The sequence below is a fragment of the Netta rufina genome (assembly GCF_964035555.1).
Source record: "Netta rufina genome assembly, chromosome: 5".
NCBI classification, from domain to species: Eukaryota; Metazoa; Chordata; class Aves; order Anseriformes; family Anatidae; genus Netta; species Netta rufina.
The window spans coordinates 33,905,309-33,931,952 of NC_140128.1; the positions used below are offsets into that span (position 1 = coordinate 33,905,309).

Sequence of the window (26,644 nt, forward strand, 5' to 3'; positions counted from 1 at the left end):
TTCATCTCTGTGGCCTATTGCTGATATTTTATGTATTCCTAAAGTATGATTCAAAATAAGGATACATGTAACTCCCTAGATGCACCTGGGGTTTAGCAGAGAGAAATAAGACATTGTCCCTTGTCCAGGAAGTCTTCAGTCTCTATGAAATTTGACCTGATAATATATGAAAAGGGACTGATCCATGAGAAAAGGAGGATAGGATGTTTACGGTAAGTAATTTTAAAGCTGATTGTTGATGCAGAAGAGACATCGTGTTATTTCCTCTGTAGTCAGGTGGAGTTGGGCCATAGGTTGGAATTTAATGGCTATTGTTATACTTATGAATGTGGAAATAGCCTAGTTCAATAAAATCTGGTGTACAGAAGAACAGCACAAGTCTCATTCTGCTTACACCAGTTTTATAATCGTGTAACTGCCTGGCCTGTAGCAAATTTACTCTTTATACAGCCATGCGAACCAGCCTAGTAGTTTTACTGCCAATGTTCATTCCAGCACGTCCCCCAGGCCTGAATGCTTAACGTTCATCTTGCTCTGGTCACACTGAAGCTAGTGCATGATAGCACTGATACTCAGGATCTTCTCCTCACCCCAGGTTCTCAAGCTGCTTTCATTTGATATTAGGGTGCCCTCATCCACGCACTGGTGGGTGTTCCCATTGCTCTCTCCTAACCTCTTACCCTGGGCCAAGCCACTAGCAGTTCTCAGTTGCATGTAGCTGCCTAGCTGTGCTTTCTCTGGATCTGGGGTTCCTGCTTGAAGGCTTTAGTCCTTTTGGAGATGCCAAACCGTTTCTCTCATCTTATTCCTAGGATTGTGCTGATGGATGATGCTATGGATTGCCTGATGTCTTTTTCTGATTTCCTCTTTGCTTTCCAGATCCAATTCTACTACTCAGGTAAATACTGGGAAGCTGCTGGTTTCACCCTCTGGCATATCATTACAGCCTTACAGCTCTTCTATCCCTGCAGTTTTCTCAGCCTTGTAAGGACACGCATGGGTTTTCACAGAGAATATATAGCTAATGGGACCCATCAATAAAAGCTGTCACTGATGCCAATAGATTAGAAGGCTTCATAAGGAGGTTCCAAATGGTTATGAATAACAAGATACCTGTAATAGCTATGGCTTATGCATGTATTTGTCTTAGCCCTGAGACATACATTTCCAGCTTTATCTAGTGTATGTTAGCACCTAACAGTTAACTTTTACTAATATTTTTTTCCCATAACTCTGCAATACAGCATTTCTGCCTCCAAAGTACTGGCCCCTGCTGGAGACAGGATCAGAATGGCCCAGAACAAGCCTAACCCAATGTTCTGGCCCCAACAGGGATCGGGAGCTGGTGCCTCAAAAAAAAAAAAAAAAAAAAGGAACTTGGCAAATTCATCCAATTCTTACCCTTCTTACCTCTAATACTCATCCAACTACAAGCTGTTTTCAGCTCAAAATGTTTCTGAAATGCGTATAGTTTCTACAGGTTTAGAAACACTCAGGGGATTTCTCTCCCAAGGAATTTTCCAGTTTCCCCTTGAAATCACATCAACATTTAACCTCCACAACTCTCCTTGGCAAGGAGTTGCATGGGTCTGCCACCTGTTCCACGAAGATCCACCTCTCATTTGATTTGAGAGTCCCTAGTTGGAAGGGAAAACGAACAGTTAATCCCTATCTATGCTTTTCGTATTATTGGTCATTTGTCATATTCTACCCCTCTCCCTCAGTTTGAGTTTTACGTAGATGGAGTACTTCTTTTAAGATTATTGACAGGAGAAGTACAAATCAAATACTAATAGTTTGTGTATGCATATTTTTACATACACTCACCCACACATACACAGCTGTAAAAATCCTGAGGTATTTTTAAACTAAAGTTCAGGTGGCAAGGGGGAGAAACTTGGATGAACACTCGTGTGCTTTTTCTTTACAGGAAGATGTTTTAAAGTATGTTGGCCTGTTTGTCTTAGCCCCCTAAAATGTTGTTGAGGAAAGGAACTCATCCAGGAAACTGCTCAAGTGGGGAAAAAGAGGGAAACGTTTCCCGTATCAAGGTTAGATATGCTCCCAAGCATGGGGCACTGCACAGGCACTCACTCACTTGTCTTGCAGCACAGAGCACTTTCTAAAGGCAACAAAAGCTCATGGGATTCTGTCCGCTCACACTAACAGTTCCTGCTGATGGGCATAGCTCTTGGTTGGCCTTGATCAGGCAAAAGGGGCCAGGTCAGGGATACAGGGAGACACTGGCTAGAAGCTGTGGTGGAGCACAGTTTGTGGTCAGAGTGCAGCCTTGGGTGGCCTGCTGATCTGATCCAACCTGTCAGTTCCCATCTTTCCAGCAGTTATGAGTCAGCTGCTATTCCTAATACAAACATCTCTATTTCTTAGTACTTTTCTCTGTATAACTCCCCTGTGCATATCACAACATTACCCGTGACAAGTCATCAAAGAAAAACAGTTAAAATGGTGATTTTGGGTTGGGCAGAACCAGGCTTGCAGCGCCTTGAGCTGCGGACAGAAAATGCGCTTGAAAAGTTTTTCTCTGATACAACAAAATATTTCCACTGAGCTGCAAAACCTCAGCACAGCCCGAGGGCCCGCCGCCATCCCGCCTTTCCTTTCCAGCCGCCTCACGCACATCCTCACACTTCCATTCGCTGGGGACACAAATGCCACCGGAGCCCTCCCAAACGCGCCCTTGTGTGCACACACTCAGGCAGCCCGGCCCTGTCCCGCTCGCCCAGGCACAGTGCACACACGCAGCCTGTCATACGCTCTCCCACCAACCCACACACATGCAAACCACTCCAAATGGAATCTAGATTTGTAAACTGCTGACCACATCCATAAACAAACTTGTTTAAAATTAGGCTCTTGCAGTAAACAGTGGGTAGTATGAGGAGCCTGGGGAGAGGCTTTCTGCCAACTCTAGCCCTGACCTGCCCTGGCCCTTCCTCTAGATCCCATGTAATATTTACTTTGGAGCAGCACAGAGACAAGCTGGGATACAGCCTGGAGCCCTGACTAACTTGCTCCCTTTGCTTCTGTTGCAGTACCATATATTTTGTTCCCAACTTGGATGAGTTCTCGGTTGGTGGTAACAGACGAAGAAGGAAAACTTTTGAGACTTTGCAAACTAGCTGTGTGTTTGACATTAGCTTTCACACTCCGCTGCTTTATTCACATGCTAGCCTCTGTTCCCTTTAGAAGAGTCTGAACAGAGTGGCTGGCCTCTCATAACTATCCTGACAGGGAGAAGCCAGCAACTTACATGGAAATGGCTGCTTGTGCCTGCATAATATCTGATCTAAATATGCAGGGTGCCTTAGTATTGTGCTTACATTCATTTCCTGTTGGTGTCATGTGCAGCACAGAGCAGGGAATGACAATTTAATCCTGGGTCTGGTAGGTCAGGAGGATACTTAGCTGGCTGTAGCCCTGAGTTATAAATCGCTTTCTGTTTTTTCAGAGTTCCTGGAAAGTGTTGCTGCCATTTATCAAGACCTATTGGCTGGTAAGAATCCAAATACTGTGATTGTGCCAACATCATCCTCTGGGCAACATCGGCAGCGACAACCCCCAAATGACTGCAACCCACTCGATGGGGTAGAGGCGTCTCTCTTCTACCAGTGCCTAGAGTCCCTGTGTGACAGATCAAAATACAGGTATGAATAGAGTCCAAAACACAGACGTGAAGTCTCTGTCTCTGGAGACCCTTGGTAAGGTTGGATCTGCGAAGAAATACAGGACTTTGAACAAGCTGTAACTTCCACATAGATCTCATTGGAGAAGTATGAAGGGAGAGATCACAGCAGAACTGCCTTAACCAAAATAGAAAAACAATTTCCTGGGCCTAATAAACACAGGGGAGTTGAGCAGATTATTGGGATAATTGGTTGATTTGGGACTCTGCTTTCCTGCTCGCTTTTACGTTGATATTTTCATCAAGGAGAGGGTTCATCTACCATCACGGATTAACTAGAAGAGATAAACAAATACAAATGTGTTCCTGAGTGTTGAAGTACAGGCAGGCCACACTGGGGTGGATGAAGCTTTAGCACCTGGACAAGATCACACTGCTAGTCTGAACTGGAATATGGGATGGAGCTGGTCTCCAGTTAGAGATCCCAGGCACAAGACTAGCCTTGGTTCATCAAGGGACAGAGAAAAACCAGGCCTTACTGTATAGCTTTAATAGACACATTCTTCATAGTTGCAGGTAGTAAGCAGATAGTCATGGTCTAGATCCACAAAAAGACTCATGACGCAGGCCCCACCTGACTCCTGCTTTATGTGAATCGAAATTTGCGGTCCCCAAAATTAGTTCTGAACTACTGTCCAGAACCATAGGCACCTAAGCAGAGATTCCGGGCTGTTTGGACGTTTAAGTAACAGAAGCTCTATGTTCCCTGTATGCCCCCAGAGCTTGAGCTGGGGAGGATATTGTAAGCCTATCTGTGAGGGGAGACATTCCCAGCCTTTCCTCAAGTAGCTCAATGCTCAGCCAGGCTTTAGTAACCACCTTTGCCTGAGGGATCACCAGCCCACACCCACATCTCCCAGGAGTGCTACTAAGTCCTGATCTGTTCAGCACTTTCATTTCCTCTACATGCAGCAGTTCCATTTTGCAGGAAACTCTTTAAGGAGTATTAAGCAAGAGCAAGAATCATGATGATGATATTGCCTAAAGGTCAGGGCCAGGGTTTAAGGTGAGTGTAGATGAAGGGGACATAGGAATTGCAGTCCCCACTCAAATGTTTTAGGACATATTTAGTCTGTCATTGGAGAGATTTTCCTGCCCCTTGAATGTCTGTTGATGGTAAAAGGGTGATAATAACAGTGCCCTCACAGAAATGGGAGTTTATTAACTGCTAAAAGAAAGGATTTCCTTTTTTTTTTTTTAATGAAAGAATATGATATGTCAAGAGTGGACATGTGTATATGCTTCTCAGCAGATCTGGGTTTTTCTCCCTGTCCTTGGAAAGGAGGAAGGTAAAACTGCTCCTAGGGATGTACCCCAGCCCAATCATTTTTGCTTAGCAAATTGGGAGCAGATGCAATGCCAAGTAAACAAGCTGTTGGCTATTAGTTTTAAACAACGGGGGCAATTTGACAATATTTGAACAGGTAAATGGGCTTATTCTTCCAATTTGAGCTGCATCTTGAAAAAAAAAAAAGATATTTAATAGACAAGATAACCTCTTTGTCTCTCTTTTCCTAGCTGTCCACCTTGTGCTCTTGTGAAAGAAATGCTGAGTACTGCACAGAGACTGACCTTCTATGGATTCCTTTTGGCGCTTGCAAAGGACCAAGGGATCAACAGAGCCCTAGGTAAGATTTCTATGACTGGGACAGCTCTACATTTTCAGTCATTCTGCATTTCTGTGGAATTTCCGCTGTAGTTATGCCCCAGATTTTACTTCATTAGGAAGAAAGTGGGGCCATTTTTCATCTTTTTTTTTTTTTTTTGAAATGGATTAAAGTTTAGAAACATAGCACTGCACCTTACTTGTCTGCTTGAAGCTGTGGAGCTTCTTCCACAATAAAATGAGGTGTGAAATGCTGCCCTAAGACAGCAATGCTTTACATCTTTAATCTGTGCATAATTCAGACACATAGCGCTGTGTTGTCCCCATATGACTTGGTTGTGCTCCTCTTCCTCCTGCAAAGGGGAACAGCAATGGCTTTTGGCATTTGACAAGGAGAAATGTTTGAAAGCATGGAGGCTCACACACCTTCACTCTGCTCAGCAGTTCATCGGGTCAGTAAGGATAAGCTCTCTCTTTGGGTATCCTCTCCCTCTACTCCAGGCCTGAGTATCTGCCAGTCCCCATATTTCAAAGACAAGCCTTAGTGAAAAGATGCTGTACCTTGCCCGAGGGCTTGTTCTTTTGCACAGGTGTGTCATAGTAGAAGTGTCCCCTCCCTGGCTGAGCCTCTTCTTCCAGCAAACAATTTAAGCTTCTAATGCCCCTCTGGGGAAGGGCTGCTTACCCAGCAACACGGAGATTATATATCAAAGGTGCATGACTACAGCCCTGCACTCCCCTCTGCAAACAGGTTTAGGAAGCCGTGTACTCACAGGTGATGCCTGGATTGCACCAAACAAATTCTTTTTTCCTTTGCCCGACAAAATCCACTTCCAATCGAGTGCAAAGAAAACAGATGGGCAAAAAAAAAAAAAAAAAAAGAACCTGCCCACAGCTTCCATTGTGCCATCTACAAAGTGTGTGGGTTTTCCTTTCTATTAATGTGGGCCTGGCCCCTGGCCCTCTGCCAGCCTCCTGCTGAGGCCTCTCGCAGAGGAGGGGCAGCAGCCACAAGTCTGACAGGTGCTAGCATCTTGGCAAGGAGAGGAGGATTCTTTTCCTGGTGTCTTTTAATCTCTCCTGAAGGGTGATTTCAATAGTCTTTGGTCTGTAGGGGATCACAAGCTCCCCAAAGCCCTTCAGCAAGGGCAGTTTCAGGCAAAGGAGCTTTCAGTGAGGAGGCCTGCCTGCTCTCCCGCCTCACAAAGCCAGTGGCCCCTCTAGAGCTGGGGTAGGGATTACAGCAGTTCATTCTGGCTGGGGTAGCACTGATGAACTTGTCAGGCAAATGGGAACCTGCAGCCTAACTCCAGTGTTAAGGTAGATTTGTGAAACCTTTAAGTGCCATTTACTGACTCTCCCAAGTAATTCTTGTGCCCCAGAGACCTCACTACATTCTGCAAACAGAAACAAGTTAAGCTTTAGCTGCTTGCTTATTCTTTTAATGTGGCGTATGGAAGCAAGCACTGGACCTCTCACCACTCTGTGTTGCTGTGCCAGGTTTTCCTGGTCATGTGCAAGAGAAGAAGACCAGAACTGGAAGTAGAGGAGTCAGATCTGGTCGGAACTGCTTCTAATTTGTTAGATGCTCATTGCTACATTTTTTTTGACTGCCATTTGCCTGTCTGTAAGAGGTGGCTCTCCAGCCCCTCCTTCAGGATGAAGGTGCCAGGGCCAGACATCTGCTTTGTGTCCCCCCAGGGCAGTACAAGAGCTATTTTCCCAAAATACTGCATGTAGCACCCAGGTCTCCTGAAAAACGAGAGCATTTCTCGCTGCAGGGTTGGTACAGATTACCAAATGCATTTTTCTTGGTGTGCAGTGGCATCGTCCAGGCAATTTCTGTCATCTCCATGCTGACCGATCAGACCCTCCCACAGACCCCACAAGGGTGGAGTTTGTTACAGGAGGGATTTCCCAAGAGCCCCATCTTCCTGAAGGCGCTGTTGTTCTTATAGGATTTAGGACTGGTAGCTATACAGGGCAATTCACAGGGACATCACTCTGTGACAGTCAGCACCCAGTAGTTCTAGAGAGAACAGAACCTGCAAAATCTTTGGGCTTTTAAAGTTCTCGGAGAGGTGAGACTGCTGAGTGCCTCCTACCTAGGCTGAGGCCCAGCTAGAGCCTGTGTGAAGGACACAGCGTTTGCAACATCATTCTTTGCCTGTCCTTGATCCTTAATATTCAATGTCCATTCCTCTGAAGGGTCTTTTTTGTCTTGCAGGACAAATTACAGATGCTGGTATGACTTCAGTAATTTTCTTCGAACAGGTGACCCCTGAGTAGCCTAACTCTGCTCTGATACTTTTTTTTTTTTTCTCCTTCTTCTTCCCAGGGGCTTTGCCAGATAAAGGAGATTTGTTTCTGGACCCTGCCATGGATCAGGAGCTTGAGAAATTGTAAGTGGAATTGCCTAGAGTAGGAGGTAAAGCAACAGATGGAAAGTAGCATGTTAAGGAAAGCTTCAGTGAAGTACTGCCCCTAGTCTTTTACTCAACTTTAAGACAAGAGAGAAGCTAACAGAGCAGCCTGGGCAGAGAGGGCCTCTTGGTTGCCTTGGTGGCACTAACAAAATCCTTAGAAAAGGCTTCAGAAACTGGGGGGAAAATGCACCTTGGTTAGGAAAAAAAAAATGTTGGATGGTGAAAACCAGGAGTGTTGGGAGACACAGGCTGAGCCCTGATCTGTTTTAACAGGGTAAAAAGATTTGCACAGCAAGTCTGGCAGATACTAGTGTAAGGCATTCCCCATCTTTGCCATGAACATCTTTCTAGTTGGGAATGAGTCCTCTTCGCGAGTTTACTCCAAAATTGCTATGGTTAAGGCTGGAGATGACAAGCTCGGCTACCCAGCATTTGTCTTTTCTCTTCCAGGATAGCTCAGGTTTCAGGGCTTGCCATCTCTGCTCCTACCAGCTCCAGCGGGGACACTGCTAATTTGCCTGTCCGTCACTCACCCAGGATTAACTCTCCCTGGAAACCTCTCCACCATCGCCGAAAAATGGATGCTGAGAGTGAAGGCTCCAACGAAGAGACAGACTCCTCTGAAAACTGAAGGTTGTGAGGGTGGGCACCGGTCCCATCTTTGGTTTGTCCACATCTCCCTGTAGGTGCAGCACCTCCTCCCAGAGCATCTGCTCTGGCACTGGGTTACATCCACATCACCAGTGTGTGCGCGGCTGTGCCAGGCCCCATTGCCAAGTCCACCTGTCCCTTCCCAGCAAGAACGCTGCTTTTTTTTTTTTTCCCCTAGATCCAAATCTGTGTAGGAGTAGCTATTTCCAGCTGCAGAGTTCTGCTGCCATCTGCTGGCACGTAAGACGACAAACCAGCAGCTGCTCGAGCTGCCCGTACTTGGAAATAGCCCGGCGTTCTCCCAGCCAGGGCTCTCTCCCAGTTCAGCAGGTGCTGGAGCAGTGGGAGCGCTGGCGCAGGCTGGGTGCCAGGGTTTTGTTGTGTAGCTGTGTTCAGACTTGGCCTAGACAATAGAGTGGTTAAATTGCCAGCAGCAGCTTTGCATTCACGCTCCATTGTAATTATTCCCAGTAAAGCTGCACCTGCATGTGATCAAAGGTAGAGAAATTCCTCAAGTTCCTAGAATAGAAGGGTTTAGGTAGTGCCTTGCCACCTGTCACAGCTTCCTCCTCCATGAGTCCAAGCCAAGCCAAAGCAAATAATAAGCTAGATTTCAGCAAGTACTGCATGGTGCTTTGCGGCTCCTCTGCTGCGCCGAGTTCCCTTCTGGGAGGCCTCCCCGTTAAGCTCATTTGCTGAAAGCAGGCTTTGGAGAGGGGGGTGGAACAGAGAGATGAAAAGTCTTCAGATGGTTTGGCCACAGGTGGTGGTGCAGCCTGCCAACACCGAGTGCATCTGCTGGGGGTTGGTGGGCAGAAGCACTGGGGGAGAAGGAGGCAGTTTTCAAGTGAGGCCCAGGTACTTTTTGTAAATATTGGCATTGTTGTAGCATCGCGGTGTGGCCTGTACAGCTACAGAAAGAATTGCAGCCTCAGTGGTAACTCTGCAGCTTGGCCTCCACAGCCCTGAACAGCTGACCAGCCACGCACCTCTGTCACAGCTTGCATGGACTCGTTATTTCCCAAGACACTCCAATTTCTCGTGAGCCTTTGGGAGCCTCTTTGCTCTTCCCTGCCCTAAAACGCTGCACGGTGTAGGCTACTAAGATCTGTTAACCCAAAGCTTAGCGCTGCCCTAAGCCGAGCGGATTCAGCACATGCTGGAACTATTTTAAGAGTAATCTTTTAGCTACTGCTGACCTGGCTGTGGAGGTAGGGGGAGGTATTTATTGACTGTAAGTTATCAGCATGCTCTTTAACTGCACGTTTTTTCCCCACCCAGCAGTGGGCAACAACCAAAGCAAGGGAATAAAGCATGCAGTGTAAGGCCTGGGGCCAAGCCTGAGAAACTGTGGTCTGTGCCCCCCCCCCCCCCCAGGCCCCAGTGGCCTCTCATGGGGCCCCACAATGTTGACCCCGCCCGGGTGGGGTCCGCTGCCACCCCCAGCACAAATGGCACCGTGCCCACACCACCCACGCAAGCACATTCAACCCTCAGCCATTTCCACCCCCGCCACAGCCCTGGGGGTACCACGGCCCCTCTGGCTGCTGCCACGCAGCCCCCAGTGGACCAGGGGGGTCCGTGCACATCTGGCACAAGGTGGGGGCCCAGCCCTGGAGGGGGCGTTTGCTGACAGGAACCCATGGAGTTAAATCATTTTGCTCATCCAGCTATTTTGCAATAGTTGCAAAATAAGCACAGGAAAAAAAAAAAAAAAGAGGCCCATCCGATCCTCAACTGCATAAAGAAAAGGGAAAACTGCTCTTGTTGAAACCACACTCAGAAGCAAAGAGCCCACCTGAGTAGGACTAAGGTTGCAGTCCCCATGGGGACAGCCTCCCTCACCCCTGTCCCACTTAAGCCAGGGTTTCAGGACCTTCCCCCTCTGTCCAAGTCTGGATGGAAGATAGGGTAGGGCAACACAATAACCAAGGGTCCAGCAAATATCTTTATAGTACTTCATGGCCTGGGCCTTTTTTTGCTCATGATGTGATTAGAAGCTAAAAAAAATAATCTTTGCTTGATTTGTTCTCCCGCATCAATATATGCCGGTTTACAAGACAATAAAAAGGATTATCCCATGGTAAAAGGCAAACTCTGCAAATACAGAGGAATTGTGACACCATGGCTTACCATGCACACTAGAACCTTGCAGTTGAAAATGCCTTACCCGTGCTGTGAACTGCTGCAGCAGCCTGCTTGGGATCAGGCAGTAAGAGCACTGAGCAGAACAGAAAGCAACAGTCATGTCCATGGGGACCAGGTAACACGTTCAGAAAAACAGCATTCCCATTTCCTCTGTCACGTGGTCAGCTAAGGGATGGGCCAAGAAGGATAGGAGCACTGATGAGGGCAGTCACAGGAATTCCCACATCTTTCACAGCCGTGAGGTTATCCCCATCTCCACTGGCTAGTAGATAGCAGTGGGTCTGAGGGCACATCAAATTTTAATGCAGAGTGGAATTCAGATATTTGGAAAGCATCCTGGGCACAGCCATGTCCTGCCCCCTTCTGCTTTCCTTCTCCCCTCCCCACCCACCCCAGACAAACTAAGACAATCCTGCAGAGTTTACTCCAGGCGAAGGTGGCATCAGTGCCTCCTGCTGGCTTCCCTGCGAGTTGCAGTTCCTGGGTCATCAATATGAACCATAACGATCCTGGGGAGGAAACACACCGAGACACCATTCTATAACATTCTGCAAACTCCAAAGAAGAAAATAACAAGGTCATGGGGGTTTGGCATTAATGCAATCAATACACAATGGTCAACAACAGGTTGCCTCAAGAGAGGACACCTTGCAAAGACAGGAGGTAAAATGGGCTCAATTTTTTAAGTTTAAAGATCTGTGGGAAAAGGCATATCTGACATAACACAGTACCCTGTCCAGCAAGAGAATAATGTTGTCCAAGTAGCATTCACCAGCCACCGGGAATTGGTCATCTATAGAATCCTCAGCTACAAAAGGGCTCATCTCTACCTAGGACTTTCTATACAATTTGAGAAGACGATGATGATCCCAGTGAAATCACTTGGAACGGCCAGGATATGGTAGAAGTCCCCGAATATGACTAGAACCTGTCTGAAGGTGCTGCAGTGCAACCTCACCTGGAGGGAGTTCATCACCCCATTGGCTAGGACAGCCATCTTGCCGGCAACTGACTTCACTCCTTGCTTGAACTGTGCGATATCGGCTGCAGGCAGGACATTTCCAATCGACACGCCACCTACAAGAACCAGGAGGAGTAAGGCTGGAGTTCTCCGGCTCCAGAGAACACCCTGACCCCCCTCCTGTTGAGGTCCTCCAAAGCTGCACGCCCTTCCTCAACCCACTGAGCACTAACAAACCTGAGTGCGCATTCTCAGCCTCTCCAAACAGGTCTGCAGAACTGATAGCGCTGCTGCCTGAGAGCTGCTGCAGTCGGGATCTGGCTTCGTACTGCAGAAGAAAGGAAAAAGAAAAGAAGTAAAGGAATGGAACAAAGAACAACCTGAGCAAAAAGGAGATGAAGTCAGAGCACTGCAAAGTGCATTTACCTCAGCATCTGCTTCCCGCCCAAAGAACATATCTGAAGAGATAGCTTTAGCTCCTGCGAACTTCTGCCGAGCTTCATTTGATTCCACAACTGATGTCCTGTTCTCTGTATCTCTTCTACTGGTGGGCCTGAGGAAGCAAGAGAGGAGACAGCTCAGCAACACAGTAGAGAAAGACATGTCTCATATCCCATCTGATGGAAGGAGAGGAACGAACCCCAAGGGCTAGCTTCCACCAGAGTTCTCTCCTCCCTCCACCCCAGGACAGACCCCATTTGATGACCATAAGGGCTGTGACACAATAGGAAAAGAAGTGCCCAAAGGATCTCTCACCAAAGGCCCCTTTTCTCAGGATTACCCATGCAAGTGATCTTCTGCAGCCTAAGGCTCAGCTCCCGTCATAGCACGGTAGCATCTCCGCCACAACTCCTAGACCCATCCCTTTGTCCCGTACAAGGACAGTACGGTAGCAGGTGCTTTACCTCTCTGAAATTGGCCGAATACTGGAAATTGTCACCTCTGGTTCCTCCTCTTTGTCAACACCCCATGAGGAGTCTGCTTCCCATCGTGAGCCAAAGGCATCTTCAAATGAGAAGGGACTATATTTGTACCTAGGTACCAAAAATAGGTAGTTTAAGCCAGATACTCAATTTAGAAACAAGCCAAACATTACACTGAAGCTTAGTCTTACTTGGGGGGTCCAGATGTGAAGCTTCCAGCATCTTCAAACAGGTCCAATTGGGAGCGGGAAGATTTCACGGCCAGTGGCGTCTCCTGCTCAATGACTTGCATCTCAGACATCACCGAGTGTGAAACAGAGCTAGCACAACAAACAGGCGGTCAGGGCTGACAGCTATGACACCATCCAGCGCCTACAAACAGTCTCCCTCAAAACTGAATCTGGCCTTCAGAGACAGGGCAGGTGCCACAGAGCTGGAGGGAAGTTGTGGGGAGCCAACCCCCTTTACCACACGTCAGGCTTGAATCCCTCAAAGTCTTGAGTTACCTTCTTAAGGGAGGTAGGGTGATGCCTGCCTACACGCAGACATCTGTGGAGTTGTAAGGCTTCAGAGCTAGGCACTGACAGGCCACAAGCAACTTTGAAAAAGCTCACGAGAACTGGAACCTTTGAACAGTCTCCATTCCTTCTGCGGTGTGAAGCATTTTTAGATACAGTCCAGCATGCAAGCAAATTAAATCCCTTCCTTTTGTTAGAGCAGCAGCAAGCTACTGCCTTTGGGAAACTGTTTTAGAGCAGTGTGGTTCCAGAGCACCTCTACCCCATGCCATCCCCAGCCAAGTACCTTCTTGACACCAAGCCCATGCCTAGCCTCTCAGCTTGTTCACGCTTCTTCCCTTCGAGGTTCTGAAGTTTCTTCTCTTCCTTCTTCCGATCGAGCTGCAGTTCCTGATAAGCCAGTCGCATCGAGGTGACTCTAAAGGAAAGAGCTGCAGTGGGTACCAGCCCATTACCCTTCTGCCCTAGCCCAGCCCATGCTGTGGAGGGACAAGGGGAAATGCAACCCTGACAACCCCTCAATACACCTGCTTCCACAGCAGCACAGCCAAAAATCCCTTCATAGCAGCTTGTCTCCCCACCTCATCTCCACTGGGATGCAACTCTTTTCTAGCTAAATGTGATTTTCTTGGTGTAGGCACTGCCTCTGTACCCCCTGGGACAGAGGCACAAGAATACGCACCCAGCTCAGCCTTTGCTTTTATCAATCCTGGCCAAAGGTCCACAGAAAAATAAAAACAAATCCGTATCTGCTCCTTAAGATCTTCCAGAGGTACTAATTTGAATAGAAGACAGCAATATAGCTTGTGCCCTGCTGTAAGGACTGGTTGTGGATGTTCTGTAGTCATATTAGGCAGTCCTAGAACAGCATCAACCACGCGTTACTTCTACCTTACATACGCAAGGCGTACGGCCCAGACAGGGCACTTACATGGACTCCTCAGCTTGTTTCCTGGACTCCGCTGCCTGCTGCTCCTTCAGCTGCTCTGCCACCTGGGCTTGCCGCTCAATCTCACTGAAGCTCTGGCTGCTCACTTTCTGGGCTCCAAGACCTTTTTTTGCACCCAGCTGAGAAAGAAAGGAAAAAAAAACATACAAAAAGGGCTTCTTCCCCCTAAGCTGTTCGCAGTACAAGAAAACCAGCAGCTCAGGCTTTTGGTCTCCCTGTTTAGTCATAACCTACAGTCCCAGGACAGCCTGCAACAGAGGATGGAAAAAAACCATGAGAGTTGACCCACCGGTGCCCAGTGTGAAGAGATTAGCCACATACACTCCAGTAACGATCCAAACCCTATTTGTTTTTGTCCATTAATTTACAAGCTAGCTTTCAAAAGAGGCAGTGAGACAAAGCTCTGCCTTCCCCAAATGGATCTCAGTGGACAGCCTGGGTAGGGGCAGAAAGCACAGGCCCAGGGAAAGGACAGCAGTAATACGAGACGTGCTCTGCCTCCTCTCCAGAAAGTAAGAGCTCAGACGTACCCCTTTCTTGGCAGCTCCAGGCTTCTTCTTTCCGATGAGGGAGGATTTAAGTTCTGCAAGAGGAGGAAAGCAGCAAACAAACAGAAATGAATTAATTTAAGAAGCCAAAATTAGTCAGGAACCCACACAAACATCCACCCCAGTCCAGCTGCTACAGAATCCAGGGCACACCATGCAGCTTTGCATCAGAAAGCTGGGTGATTTCACCCAGCCAAGAAAGATGCACTGAAAAGCTCCACAATTGCAGGCTGGTGGCCTAGAGAAGCATGCCCATCCCTGGAGAAGCTTGTAACTGAATTGAGACCTTCAAAAAGCTCCTCCAGGTGTCATGCAGTTGGCGACCCTGTCCAGTACAGATCAGGGTTGCTAGAGACACTACATTTATTTCATACATAAACCCAGGAAAACGAAGCTTCAAAACCACATGAAGGTCAGCGTCTCACCAGTGCCTTAGGGATGAAAGCAGGAACCCTAAAGCAATGTTTACATGTACAGACCACCAACAAAATGGACCTAAAGTGCAGCGAGCTGTAGAAGCAACAGGTTCCTCAACACCTTCTACCAGAAACCTGTCACTCTGAGGGCATAAAGCACGCCACACCTGTATAACAGCCAAGATCCAGCCAAGCAGTAGGTGCCTGTGGAAAATGTGTAAGAACAAAGCAAGCATAAAGAGGGACTGCCCAGGACACTTTTCCAGCTTTTAACATTATGTAGCTCCAGTCTTACTGCCCTCGTGGGATTCTCTTCCACAGAACTGTTTCCTTGCTTTCTACACCCACATGACTTTTGTCAATCCATACTTGAGATACTGGGAAGGCTGTCAAGAACGATCTTTTCTCATTTTACCATAAGATTTTTTTTGAAATAAGGGGTTTGGCACGTTCATCACTATCAGACTGCTTTCAGCATACTGGTCCTGATTTTATTGATTACTGTCAAGAAATGTTTTAATAGAAGTAACAATAAGGTCCATTTCCAGAGAAGTAATAGCTGGTTTAGATCCCAATACAATACATGTAAGCTTTGGCTCATTCTCTCCCTCTAAGCACAAGAAGCTAAAGTTACTGAAGGCAGAATTACAAAAGGGGCAGGCAGAGTTGTCACAAGCAGCCAGAGCAGGCCAGCTGTTAGCCAGTTACCTCTGGCAGGAGCAGGCTCTTGTGTTGATAGACACATGGACGCGTCTGAGAAGAAACAAACACGGGGAATGAACAGACGCTTAAGGACACAGGCTTTCCACCCAGGATGAAGCCCCCTGTGGGCCAGGAACACACTCTTGGTAAGAAAAGAAGCTGAGCTATACGTTGTGTGTGGCCAGGACAGTAATGGTGGGGGACAATCAGATATAAACACCTGTTATTCAGCAAACTAAATGCATATTTGTTCCAAGCTTCTAGGGGAAAAAGCCAGATGAAACACAAAACAGCCACGTGGCCTTGGTCAACCAAGTTCCAGATATGCAAATACCAACTTTTGACCAAAGCCCAGAAACGAAAACAAGTTTTTGAGAATGAGACAGCTTTGGACTCAATCATCCAAAGGAGAAGAAACCTCCAATAAGCTGTGGAGTGGTTTTGGAATTTATGGAGATCATCAGTATTTGCTCCATAGTCAGATAAAACACCTTTCAATATTCTGAAAATAGGCTCATTAGTTACAGTTCCACTAAAGTTACTACAGAACAGTACGTGTAACAGCAAGACTGATCCAGGACATACTGAAGCGTTACTTACCTAGAGGAGCTTTAGGAGATGTGCTCAACAAGTCAATAGATGGACCTTGGCTGGGATCTGCGAGCACAAGAACAGAAGAGAACATTCAGAGAAATTCTCCTTCCTTTTCTGTGTTCACAGTTCTGCTCTGTCTTCTACCTCCTCTGCCCCCCATCACCCAGAAATTCCTTCAACAATCTAATTTCCATTTGAAAGGTGCAATTTGCCAAGCACAACCACCTTAAGTCTCCACAGAGCAAGTTAACCATTCTGCAGTGCTCTTAATGCATTAAAAGAAAGTAAATACTCTGTCAAGGGAATACAAAAGCTGTTTCAAATTACATCTGTTCTCCCACATTCTTGGTTTCTTTGTAATTCACCCTAGAAATGGTTTTCAGGTCTGAAAATAAAATGTGAATATAGAACAATCAAATTCAAGGGATCGAGAAAAGTGTTTAAATGAAGAATTACGTCTGGAAGTAGAGAAACAGAGCAACCAGCCCCAACTAAACTGTTTTTCATGCATTTCAGGAAATGCAAAGAACTGACTCCTTGAGCCCAAACCAAGCTGTTCTTTTAAGTGTCCACTAATTTAACATCAGACAGCACACAGAGTTTCTTCAAGCCTGAACCAAGGGACAAAGCTTAGCCCTTCCAACTGTGGTACAGAACTGTACTCTCCTGGACATCCTGGACATTAAGTCAGGTTCTCGAGAAAATTATTAAGCAGGGAACTCACTTGATGCTTCACTGCCTTCTGATGACTTTGGTGCTTTTTCCACCTCCAGGGAAGACTGTGCAAGATTCTGGCTGGCATCTGCTACGTCCCAGGTACTGGAAGACTGCAAAGAGATGCTCATTTGAATGATTTGCAGAGAATGAACGAATCTAACCATCCTCAACTTACTTCAAGTTCAATAACTTGTACTGAATTTGAAGTCAAGAAAACACGTTCCCAACTCCAGACTATCCCTTCGCTGAAGATAAGGGAATGTGGAGCTGTCCACACATTATCAGGGACAAAAAAAAAAAAGAGAAGCCAGCTGAATGAGTGTCCTGGTATTGGCTGGGAGCTGGTATGGTGTTATGTTTTGGATTTAGAATGAGAATAATGTTAATACTACAATGTTTCAGTTGTTGCTGAGCAGTGCTTATGCTGAGTCAAGGATTTTGCAGCTTCTTATGGTGCCCTGCTAGCAAGGAGGGTGGGGTACAAGAAGCTGGGAGAGGACACAACCAGGACAGCTCACTCACACTGGCCGAAGGGATGTCCCACACGACACAGCATCATGCTGAACAATGAAACTGAGGGGCGCAGGCTGGGGGGTATTTTGTAGAAAGTTAACTATCGCAACTGAAAGCGGGACTATGAAAATAACTGTGATTTCCATTGTCCTTACTGCCAGATAACTAGTTGCCACATTGTCACATCACTACATTCAGTTGAGATAATCCACTTTGCATTGTAGAAGCACTTGCCTAAATCCAACTTCACCAAGGTCTATGCACTGGAAAGCTGACTTAACCAGAAGTTTCACATAACAGCCAGCCCTCTCTTTAACTGTCCACAGACTCTGCATTAAAGCAGTAGAAAAAGCATTTTCCAGGGAGTAATTGATGACTCTGAGTATCCCTTGAAGATGAAGATACTTTCAAAGAGAAAGGACATGGATATTACAGGCCCCATGTGGAAATATTTAGATCTGTGGATTATATACCAGGCTGATGACTGAATCTTAGTTGTTCCGTGTTCCTACTGAATGTGTATACAAGTTAAAATCCCTCCAGTCTAAGCAGGACTGTTCCTACTGCCTCTCCAGGCTCCCGGGTGACCAGCTGGCTCTCTGAGAGCTGTTTGGGCTGTCTGGTTGGACAGCTTCTCACCTGTGTGTGCTCCATGAAGAAATCAGCATCGCTCTTGTCAGGGGAATGCCCAGGGGCTCCACTCAGTCCATCTATGAGCAGCTGAAAAGAGGAAAGAAGAAGCTATCCTACAAGACTCAGCACCCAGTTCTACGTATCTAACAGCAGAGAGCTGCTTCAACTTACATCAGTGCCATACTTGGCCATGGCAGCGCTCGCCAGCTGCCGGATCTTCTCCCTGTACATCTGGGCAGCTCGACTGTTGTACTTCGCATTGGCATCTGTTGTAGTGCAGCCATGCTGACGGAAGAAAGCAGTCTGAAAAGAGAACAATGTTCAGTCTCCTGGCTGCCAGGTCACACTCAGGCAAGCGTTAGACACGATGCAAAGACAACAGGAAGAGGAAGCTTCCCAGAGACAGAGGGTATAGCTCTGAGCACGTGGTATGAACCCCATGGCAGCGAGGCTGGCACCCAGAAAGCTACAGAGGAAAGGGACAAGGAACAGAGGACGTGGCTTAGCAAACCGGAAAGCAAGCAAAACGCCTACAAAGGCTCCTTACCGCGTTGGCATTGCTGCCGACTTGCATGCACCTCAGCTGGAACCAGTTCCAGTTGGAATCCAGCTCCGTGGACCTGCGCGAGAACAAGTTACTCCTATCAACAATAGGCAGGCGTGGCAAAGGCAAAAAAAAAAAAAAAAAAAAAAAAGCATGCTCTGAGCTCGAATCGCCAGATATCCCAGCAGAGTAATGGTGGCAGAGGGGGGAAGAACATCTCGGTAACTTGTTTACTCCCAGAGAAAATCGATTTGGACTTTTAAAGTGATCAGTAAAGTCAGCTTCAGCACTCACGTTTAGAAGGTGAGGGTGGCGCACAGCGCGCCCCACAGCTTCCCCCCCGCGTCCCACCTCACCGCCTCACGGCCCCTCGGGGCAGCACACACGGCCAGACAGCGGCACCCCAGACCCAATTCTCCCCGCACACAGAAGCCAAACCCGAACTCTTCTCCTCCCCAGCTCGCCCAGCCCCGCAGGGTGCCCCCCAACCTGATGAAGCTGAGGTGCACGCCCAGGGCGCGGTGCGCTCCGGAGCAGTCGATGCAGAGGAAGACGCCGTAGGTGACGCTGGCCCAGCTCGGGTTCTTGGCGCCGCAGTCGAAGCAGGACTAAGGCAGAGAGAGGCAGAGGGCGGCTGAGGGCCGGCGGCTCCCTCCCGATCCCCGTCCCCTCGCCCTTCCTCCCCCGCCGCCCGTTACCTTGTTGGCCGGCGCCGCCCGCAGCCGCCTGAAGAAGGCCTGGATCTCCGCCCGGCCCGGCTCCGCCGCCATCGTCTCTCCTTCCCACACGCCACCGCAGCCACGGGCGGTGCTACGGGAGCCGGACGGGCCCCGGCGGCTCCGGCCTCCGAGGGGGGCGGCCCGGGCACCGCCTCCCGCCCGCCCGCCCGGGGCTCGGCGGCGGCCGCCCGTGAGGGGAGCGGCAGCGCGGGGCGGGCACTGAGGGGGGGTCTCGCCTCACGGAGGACGCTGCCCCGTCACGACAAGTTATTGCGTAAAAAATAAGAGGAAATGGGTTAGTGCCTGGGCATGGCGGCTTTCAGGTTAAGTTTAACGGCTTTCGGGTTAAATCGAACGGCTTGCCTTTCGCTTCGTTTTATTTTTTTCCCCCACAAGAGGACTGTGGCACTAACTGCCCTAGGAGCCCGCGATCCGTGACCTTAAGTTCCGTAACACCAAGACACGCAGATAAAATCAGCAACAACTGAACTAATTAGCAAAAGACCCTGAAAAAAAAAAAAAAAAAAAGGTTTAGCGGAGGAATCAGGCGTTGTACCTCAGGTCTCGCTGCCAAGACCCGATCTAGGAGGCAGGCTGCCCCTCCGCTGAGGCACCCGCCCTGAGCTCCCCCACGGTGAGGCCGTAAGGCACAGCCCTGGCTGCCCCTGCCTCGTGGTGGTTTCTGTGCCCCTTTCTGGGTTACCCCTGCAGTGCTGGGGTCCCACTCAGGTAGAAGAAATAAGCGATAGCTTTTTGTCACGGCTATTTTTAAGCCAGCTGAGCTCCCCGCTCCCATTCGTGGTGCAGCTGTCTGGGCACATACCAGGAGAGCCAGCAGTGAGCGCAGCGAGGGCTGGCTGCGCCCTAGGAAAAGGGGAGCTGAGAGGAGCTCCTGGTAGGGCTGTGCCTTCAGCAGTCCTGGCCCATCCCATAAAACCTGAGCCCAGCAAGCAGGGGAGTAGCCAAGAGGTGAGATTGCCAGGCAAGCCCCTGGCAATGAGGTAGGCCTGCAATCAGGCTAGGAAGGCAATTCACAGCTCAGGATGAGGTCTAGCAATCACCAGGCAGGTCCATGGTGGCAAGCTGAATTTAGCAACAGGCTCAAGCTCAGCAGGATCCAGAAGGCACAGCCAGACTGCAGCACCTCCCCAGGTTAGCTCAAACAAGAGGTAATAGCCCTGGGCTGAACTTAAATGGACACCCACACCCACCCACACATGGGCAGCAGCTGTGGGTAAATGCTCCAGGTGGGGCTGCTCAGGGCAATTAAGATCTGTTAGTGCTGTTAGGGTTGTGGCAGCCGAAGGCAGACTGAGAGATAGGAGGTAGAGCATGTAGTGGCTTGGTGGAGACTGCATAAACTGTGTATTGTCGTGAAGAGGAGCATTTGCTGAAAGCCAGTTCAGGCAGTGAGCATATACTGGGAGTGGTGGTGTTCTGCTGGCCTGAGCAGTGTCAGCCTGAGGTGCTTGCTCCTGCCTTGTCCCATCTGTTGTGTGCTGCTGCTCCCCTCCTCTGCTGGCTTTATTCTGCCTGCGTCTGTGCTTGGCTATGTGGCAGAGATGCTGTGCAGGGGCCAGGAGGGACAGAATCTATTTGTGGTGGTGTTAACCCTAGTTGGGGCTTACGAGAGAGAAATGGCACGAGCCCAGGCAGCCTCAGAGGTCTGTAGGTCAGTGTCACACGATGTCCCTGCCTGTCTGTGCTAGGAGGCACCTGGAGAGACAGTGCAGGCTGCTCTGCTCTGGGAAGGGTACATGGTTTATGCCTGCTGTGCTGTGTCCAAAGAGGGCTTGCTACAGCAGGGTTCCTTGAGCTTCCTTGCCTCAGCTGTGTCCCTTGCAAGCCTTCCAGCCCACGCTGTTTGCTCCAAGTGCTGGCAAGGCTGCTGATCCTGTCCATCAGTTTTACATAAAAACAGCAGGAAGAGCATGCTGCTGGTCTGAAAAATAGTCAGCTTCTTTTTGTTGCCTTTGTCAGTACAGGAAAGACCTCCCGCTGCTGACTGTTCCCTGCGAGCGTGTGCTGTCACTGCATAGTCCTTGCTATTTCCTGCATCTGTTTCTCTTGCATCTCATGTGCTTTGCTGTTGAATTTCTGAGCTGCAAGCTGGCAGCCTGCTCTTTGGCCCTCAGCTTTCATGTCCACCTACATCACATCTGACATTCACCTCTTTCCTCCTGACTGCTGTGACACCAGACCCCGAGCCAGCTGTAGCCCCATAATCGGAGATCTCCTTGCTGCTACTGCCGTCAGGAGGTGACAGTCCCCAGCATCATCCAGGAGAGCGAAGGAGGGTGACCAGGCTTGCTCTTGGAGCCTGCCATACCACTGGGGATGCTTTTATCAGCACAGAATCTTGCTGTTTGAGGTTACCGTGGAAGGATAAATGGCAAAGCAAGGAGATAGTCAGATGAGAGCTGGGGAGGCTCAGGAGTGAAGTGCTGTGATGGTGGAAAACCTGCTCTGCACTTGCAGGTCAGAGCCAAGGCGAGGAAAAGGTGCCCCTCTGGGGATCTGTCTGGAAGCAGGGTGGTCCCGGAGGGCAGCAGGGGCTTTGCTGTTTTCCACTGCTCAGCACAGACTGCGGGCTGCAAGGACTGTGCGGGAGAGGGAGGGTGCTGGCTGGGTCCTGCCCTCCTTCTTGGACCTGTTGGCCTCTTGTGCTTTTGCTGAATGAGAAGAATAGGGGAGGGAGCAGGAAATTCAGTAAACTGCCCCAAAATAACTGGGAGAGACAGTTTCCCATGGATCACAATGTGAGTGGTGGGGTACCAGGAATTTAGCTATTCCCTGGGGAGAGGAGAAATTCTTTAGTCTTTTTTTTTTTTTTTTTTTTTTTAACCAACCAGTTTACAGATACTGGGGACCAGTCTGCCACTGTGCCAGTGCAATTAGTAACTGCCTCCCTAGGAAAAGTACTGTACAAAGGCAGGCAGGCACGTCACACACTGACTCCGTACAATGCTTCCAGCAAGATTTAAGATAAGGAGCTAATACGTTATGTGCAGCGTGAATATTTTGTTAAGGTTTACAACTTACACAATTTTACTGCAGTCTTACAAATGTTGTGGTTTGGAGACAATCCAGCAAAGGTAGAAGGAACCTACAAAGGAAGACGACGGGTGGGTAACTTGGGAGATACTGAGGAGCAGTCGTGGCTGGCTTCATCCAGTTTGGGGTTGTGCAGCAGCCGAAAGGCTGGTCCTGCTGCACATCATGCCCCTTGCACCCGCTCTGGTGGCTGAGCTGGTCTCCCTCTTTCCCCTGTGACTGCAAGAGTAAGGGAAGGGCTAGGAAGGTTTGACAGGGAGAGGAGAGGAGAGGAGAGGACTGTCCCTCTCAGTTGCATCAGCTGATGTTGCTGGGCTGCCAGGCAAAACTGCTGGGGCTTGATGGAAACAGTAACTGGAGCGTGAGTCCTGATTGCTGCCGATAACCTAGTTGTTAAGTGACTCTCTGCGTGTGTGCATGCACGTGTGTCTTCATGCTCTTCTTTCGTAACTCCATTTCCACTCTTGTAAGCAAATATTTATTTTCAAAGGTCTGGTTTGAAACACTCACCTGGTGTTGCAGGTGCTGGGGACATGGGAGGCTTTGGGGATGCCTTTGGGGTGATTTATTCATCACAGTCTTAACTGTTCTTGGAATGACCCACTGTTTTCTCCCACACAGAAGCCATCCAAGGAGCAACGCACACCCTGAGGTCCCCCAAAATACAGCAGAAGTTGGCACCAGCAAGACTGGTTCAACAACAGACATCACTCCTGTCCTAGCTAACAAGGTACATAAAAAATGGAAATGGCAGCAGCACAGTCTCCTTGCAGAGCTTCTGCCTCATTGCAGCTAGAAAAACCCTGTCTGCCTCAAGCATGGCAGAACTGGAGCTCTTGGCTGTGCTGTTGCACGGCCACAGGCTCATAGCAGTCACAGTGGCTCCTCAGCCATGAGGGGGCACTTCTGGAAAGCCCAGGGGATGGGATGTGGAAGTAGAATAGGTTACAAAAAATAAACATTTGCTGGCATATTGGGAAAATTGCATTGGGTCTGCTGTCAGCCTTGAAAGGGATGGAAGCTGCAAGAAAAATGACCCTCAACCAGACCCCACAGCAAGCCAGGGCACAGTTGCTGCATCCCTCTCCCAGAGGGCAGTTGATAAACTTAGCCATTAGTCAGAGGTTGATAAAAGACATGTTCAGCCCTGGGAAGTGGTTAATAAATAGAAGAGGCAAGGTTTGCTGTGCCCAGTGCTGTACTAAGCTGCAGGAAAGGGGGAAGCTTGTAAGGAGCAGTGGAGAGCCACAGAGCAGCGCAGGGCCTGGAGTGTGCCTTGTGTCACACAGCGTTTCATCTGGTAAATGAGGTCGTGTTCAGTGATGAGCCTGAAGCAGAAAGGCTGGGAACCAGGGAAAGCAGGCAGCAGCTTGCATCTGGGTGACTGGCAGACATCCTCGTGGGCAAGCAGGAAAGAGGCACAGCTGGGATGAAGGGGAATAGAACTTCTTTAGGGAACAGAAAACTGCACACCAGCAGATCTCAGTACCTAATTGTGAAACCTTGGATAGAGCAAAGGCCAAAAAAGACTCCCAGAGGGAGTGAGAGAGGAACATGTTCTCTGAACCCAAGAGGGGTGGGAATCCATCAGCCTCTGACAGAAAACCAAAGCAGCCTGCCGCAGGGAAGGAGAGCACTTTGGGAGACTGTTACCCCTCAGATCACACAGGAGCAGGTGGCCTTTAGGGTTTGTAGCCACTTCCTCATTGCTCAAGTTCTTCCTAGGCCATGGTTTCATGAAATCTTTCTCCTTCAGCTTCCTGTGTTCTCCATTGCAGGTGTCTCCAGCTCCGATACCAGCCCTGAGCTCAGCCTTCAGTGCCTCAGCAGGCAGGCTGCATGCAGACGACAGATTTCTGATGTTGTTTGCTGCTCTTTGGAGCAATGTTGCTGGAGAGGCAGCTCCGTTATGACGTGTGGCACACAATGACTGACTTTGGAGCTGGGGTTTACAGTGCAGACGATGCGTCAGTGGCTGCAGAAGTCTTCCTGCGTGTGGCAGCAGGAACCCGGGGACACCAGTGTCCCTGCTACCTGCACACCTTTGTCCACTGCACGCTGCAGGCTCTGGGACCTTCCAGGTGAGCAGCAAGGCCATGTGCTGGCACTGCGTGTCTCACCGGAGTGCTCTGCAGCAGGAGAGGGATCCCCAGGCTGTTTGCAGGCAGGGGGATGTCAGCCTGGCCAGAGTGGCAGCTCCAGGGGAATGGTGCTCCACAGCTGGTCAGCAGGAGCACAGCAGAGACCTTTATTTCACAGCCAACCTGGCTTTGCCTCAGTTTGCAGGGCGTGAGGCTATTACTTGATTTTCTGAGTGGCTCACCAGTCTTCAACACCTGCAGCAGCTGAAACTTCAGGAACAGCAGTGGCAGCACAAGGCCGAAAGCCTTGGCTGTCCTCTCAGACAACTCGAGGCCCAGGCAGCAGCCATCAAAGGAATTGGTTTTGTTCGCAGACCCTGAAGTCACAACAAGTCCAACTCCTTGAAGAAAAGGTACCGTCTTTGAGAATTATTGCTTGTGTTGGTCTTGGGCTGTCAGGACTAGCTTAGCTGCCAGCCTGCAGGCCTGGGACAGACCACGTGGGAGTTAAGAGCTAGTGCTTTCTGTGGTTTTGAGCATCTTTCCTGAAGCACTTTAATGCTGGAATTAAATAAACTGAAAAACCAAGTGACCTGGGGGTGGGGGAAGAAGGGAGGTGGAGAAGGGGGAAGGTGGTGGTACTCCAGTGGGGGAAACGCCTCCTTTTTCACCCCAGAACAATGAGCCTCTTCTGGAGTTTCTGAGTTGCTTGGCCACTGCCTCCTTTCAGGGGCGGTCCACAGCACAGCCACTGATTTGCTTGAGGACGGAGCTGGAAGGGCTGTCCTATTATATGTGACCTTTCTGACTCTTCCAGCGGGCATGTAATCTCCATGTTCCCTGCAGATCACCTCACTCACCAGTGTCCTAAACTGAATCCCTCCAGTACAGGGACTAGTTGCCTGCAGGCCCCACAAGAGTGGGAAGCATGCCTAGAGTAGAAGACAGTGACCCAAGGCAGGCAATGCTAAAAAAAACTGTAAACAAGGAAAAATCAAAAAGCTGTTGCTTTACTATAAAAGTTTTGAAAATACACAATTCCCACAGAATATAAGCACCATTGTGAAATGGGATTTGGGTGGAGAGTGAGTAGGTAGCAGTGTTTCGGCTCTGCGGGTGGCCACAATGTGTAGAGAGGATGCAAACACACACTGGGCTGTGGATGCAGCTTTCCTTAGGAACTGTGTGGCACCTGTGTGGCCCTGAGCAGGATTTGAGAGAAAGGGCTAGCACAATCACAGCTGGGGACAGCGACGCTTCCAGTGTCAGCCTCCTGCTGAAAGCAGGAACAATAGACTCAGGAAGTCAAAGGGGAAGAATACAGGACCTGGAAGATTTCCAGCTGATAGGATAGAAGGGAAACACGGGGAGGAAGGGATCACAGGACCTATAAATAGCCGGAGCCAGTGAAAGCGCTGAGACTGAAGAAGAGAGATTATGGGCCTCTGCACCTACTGGAGAAGTGCTGACCCACTATGCTGCTTCTGGAGAAAGGTACAACTGTAATTACATCAAACTGCGGGACTGACAGCAAACCATGAACCTGCACAAGGAGGGTTACTAGACAAGGGAAAGCAGGGTGAGACAGTCAGTAAGATGGATGTGTTCAAAGCAACTGAGAAGGTGACTGGGCCTAAAGCTTGGTTTTGAAAAGTTCACTGCAGCCATGCCACTGAGTCAAGATATCCCTAGGAAAAAAAAAAAACAAACAGCCAGTCTTTTAGAGCTACCCCCTTCCCTACCCTCACCCCCACTTTCCTTTCAGCAAGAATTTATTAATCTTGTCCAGAAACACTCTCTCATATTCATGTTTGCTCTTCTTAGGTAGGCTGATGAACAGATTCACTCCCATGTAGCCCCTGAGCCTTCCAGCTCCTTGCAGCCTGGAAATAAGTGGCAGTGCAACACTTGGTTGCAGTTTTTTTTTTTTTATTTGTTATTGTTTTAAATGGGTATTTCCCAACCTTATTTCCATAGGTAAAGCTGGAGTTTGTGGCCCTGGCCTTGTCTCAGGTTCAGCCCCATGACCAGCACAGGGCGTCCCTGCAGCCAGCCTCTGTGCAGTTACCCTAGGAGCAATTACCCAACGCTCTGAGTGGGGTGCAGGCCCATGTTACCTCCAGTACCAGCTTTCCTCACAAACAGAGGGGATTTTTGCAGACTGTTGCCCATGAGCAAAATGCTAGCAGATCTAGAAATGTGACTGAAGCAGCCCCAGTTGTGCAGTTTGTGCACAGC

The 26,644-nt window shown here is 49.0% G+C and overlaps 2 protein-coding genes across 3 annotated transcripts in view; one reads left to right on the top strand and one right to left on the bottom strand.

Annotated features, from left to right (window-relative positions):
* CSTPP1 (centriolar satellite-associated tubulin polyglutamylase complex regulator 1) overlaps window positions 1-8,366 on the top strand; it is a gene marked incomplete at both ends in the record, with an annotated part of 77,118 nt that extends 68,752 nt beyond the window's left edge. Inside the window, 5 exons of the mRNA XM_084288380.1 lie at window positions 813-898; window positions 3,470-3,665; window positions 5,222-5,331; window positions 7,648-7,711; window positions 8,186-8,366. Coding sequence (XP_084144506.1) covers window positions 813-898; window positions 3,470-3,665; window positions 5,222-5,331; window positions 7,648-7,711; window positions 8,186-8,366 — 637 coding nt within the window. The remainder of the gene's footprint in view (window positions 1-812; window positions 899-3,469; window positions 3,666-5,221; window positions 5,332-7,647; window positions 7,712-8,185) is intronic.
* A 2,556-nt stretch (window positions 8,367-10,922) lies between these two features.
* On the bottom strand, window positions 10,923-19,375 carry ARFGAP2 (ARF GTPase activating protein 2). Of its 2 annotated transcripts, XM_084286952.1 has the most exons (17): window positions 19,251-19,375; window positions 19,042-19,160; window positions 18,556-18,628; window positions 18,180-18,311; window positions 18,015-18,095; window positions 16,870-16,972; window positions 16,152-16,208; window positions 15,558-15,602; window positions 14,416-14,468; window positions 13,868-14,004; window positions 13,223-13,354; window positions 12,610-12,738; window positions 12,401-12,529; window positions 11,922-12,048; window positions 11,733-11,823; window positions 11,493-11,611; window positions 10,923-11,043 (listed from the first exon to the last, which is right to left on the bottom strand). In XM_084286952.1, the coding sequence occupies exons 1-17, from the start codon at window positions 19,320-19,322 to the stop codon at window positions 11,023-11,025; spliced, it is 1,620 nt and encodes a 539-aa protein (XP_084143078.1). In that variant the 5' UTR covers window positions 19,323-19,375; the 3' UTR covers window positions 10,923-11,022. The 2 variants fall into 2 exon arrangements, with proteins under 2 accessions (XP_084143078.1, XP_084143079.1); XM_084286953.1 differs by lacking the exon at window positions 15,558-15,602.
* Window positions 19,376-26,644: the final 7,269 nt, after the last annotated feature.

Excerpts from the sequence above, each read along its gene's own strand:
- ARFGAP2 (XM_084286952.1), bottom strand. The coding sequence starts at position 19,322 with ATGGCGGCGGAGCCGGGCCGGGCGGAGATCCAGGCCTTCTTCAGGCGG. Across the intron at positions 18,096-18,179 it reads TGGCCAAGTATGGCACTGAT|CTGCTCATAGATGGACTGAG; the intron begins GTAAGTTGAAGC and ends TCCTCTTTTCAG. Across the intron at positions 13,355-13,867 it reads AAACAAGCTGAGGAGTCCAT|AGTCACCTCGATGCGACTGG; the intron begins GTAAGTGCCCTG and ends TCTTTCCTTTAG.